Source organism: Cyprinodon variegatus, unplaced genomic scaffold, assembly GCF_000732505.1.
Source record: "Cyprinodon variegatus isolate N-32 unplaced genomic scaffold, C_variegatus-1.0 Scaffold1033, whole genome shotgun sequence".
Classification (NCBI taxonomy): domain Eukaryota; kingdom Metazoa; phylum Chordata; class Actinopteri; order Cyprinodontiformes; family Cyprinodontidae; genus Cyprinodon; species Cyprinodon variegatus.
In genome coordinates, this window is record NW_015151486.1 from 181,382 (window position 1) to 182,669 (window position 1,288).

At 34.8% G+C, this 1,288-nt stretch overlaps 1 protein-coding gene across 1 annotated transcript in view; it reads left to right on the top strand.

Annotated features, from left to right (window-relative positions):
- LOC107100949 (carnitine O-palmitoyltransferase 1, liver isoform-like) overlaps nt 1-1,288 on the top strand; it is a 61,185-nt gene that overhangs the window by 41,968 nt on the left and 17,929 nt on the right. The window contains exon 13 of the mRNA XM_015399645.1: nt 710-826. Within this exon, the coding sequence (XP_015255131.1) occupies nt 710-826 (117 nt within the window). The remainder of the gene's footprint in view (nt 1-709; nt 827-1,288) is intronic.

The following is a 1,288-nucleotide window of genomic DNA, read 5'->3' on the forward strand; positions in this document are numbered from 1 at the left end:
TGATTTTTATTAATTCTTTTTTTATTAGACTTTAAGTGAAGGAAATGAGATTCTGTGAAATGCTATTTTATAAGAATGCAATTAGTAAAACTCCATTTGAAAGAGACATTTAAAAAGTTACAACATATGTTTAAACAAAAAAAACAACTAAATACCAAGAAAACAGAAAAAATACTCTAAAAATCTTTTTTTTTTTTCCAATTACTGTTATCAAAGTTTCTGGATTGTATTTTTTTACAGTTTTCCTTTTCAAAAGTGTTGTTTGCTTGAAGGAATAGTTGAACAAAGCTCAACTTATTTGTGTGTGTGTGGGGGGGGGGTTGAGACATGCTTTTATATCAAAACATTGTCTGTATCCAATTCTGCAAGACAGATGATTTTCCAAAGACTCCTTGTTAGGTTTCCAGAAGTCTTTGAAAAACAAAAGCCCTCTTGCCTTCCAGTTAAAGCCTGTTTTGTGGTTGAAATGACTGAAATGAAACAGGCATGTTCCTTTAGTCATCTCCTCAAGTGAGTCCTGTTTGAACATGATAACTTTGAGATTAATGGAGGCTGGTGAGCTATTGCTTCGTTGGAAAAAAAAACCTGCCCTTTCCGGAATCGTGCTTTACAGTAAACACACTGGTAGATTTTCAGTTATTTCAAAGCTGTCTGTCTTCTGACTAAAGGTACTTTCCTCAGCCCGATAACATGTTATTTTTTTCCCCAGTATACCCTCGCTACAGATGCCTTCCAGTTGGGCTACACTGAGGAGGGTCACTGCAAAGGCGAAGTGGATCTGTCGTTGTCGCCGCCTCAGAGGCTTGCGTGGGAAATCCCAGCAGAGGTATAAGAACCATTGAAAGATGTTGATATTGGAAAACACTCAGTAGCTCATAGTCCTTGAATTTTTCTGTTGTATTCATGTTAGAAATGAAAACCTGAGATTGTCTGTCTGTTGGCTGGTTTTCTAACAAACACTGTACATTTTCCAATTTTAAAATATTCTAACCCGGCACTCAACATATCATCCGTGACCCAACAATAGTTGGTCTCCAGTGTTCTGCAGCGAACCATTTAGACTCTGTAGAGTAATTATGTCTCATTATTTTATTGAAAAGTAAAACAAATAAAATAAAAATTCCAATAATGAAACTTTGAAAAAAGTTTTAATCAAGAAAAAATCTTTGCTGTTTTCTGAGAATTATTTGTTTCCATCTTTTTATAATTTATTAGCTTATATCAACTTTTATATACCATATTTTCACGACCATAAGGCGCACCGTACTAAAAGGTGCAGTCTCAGTTA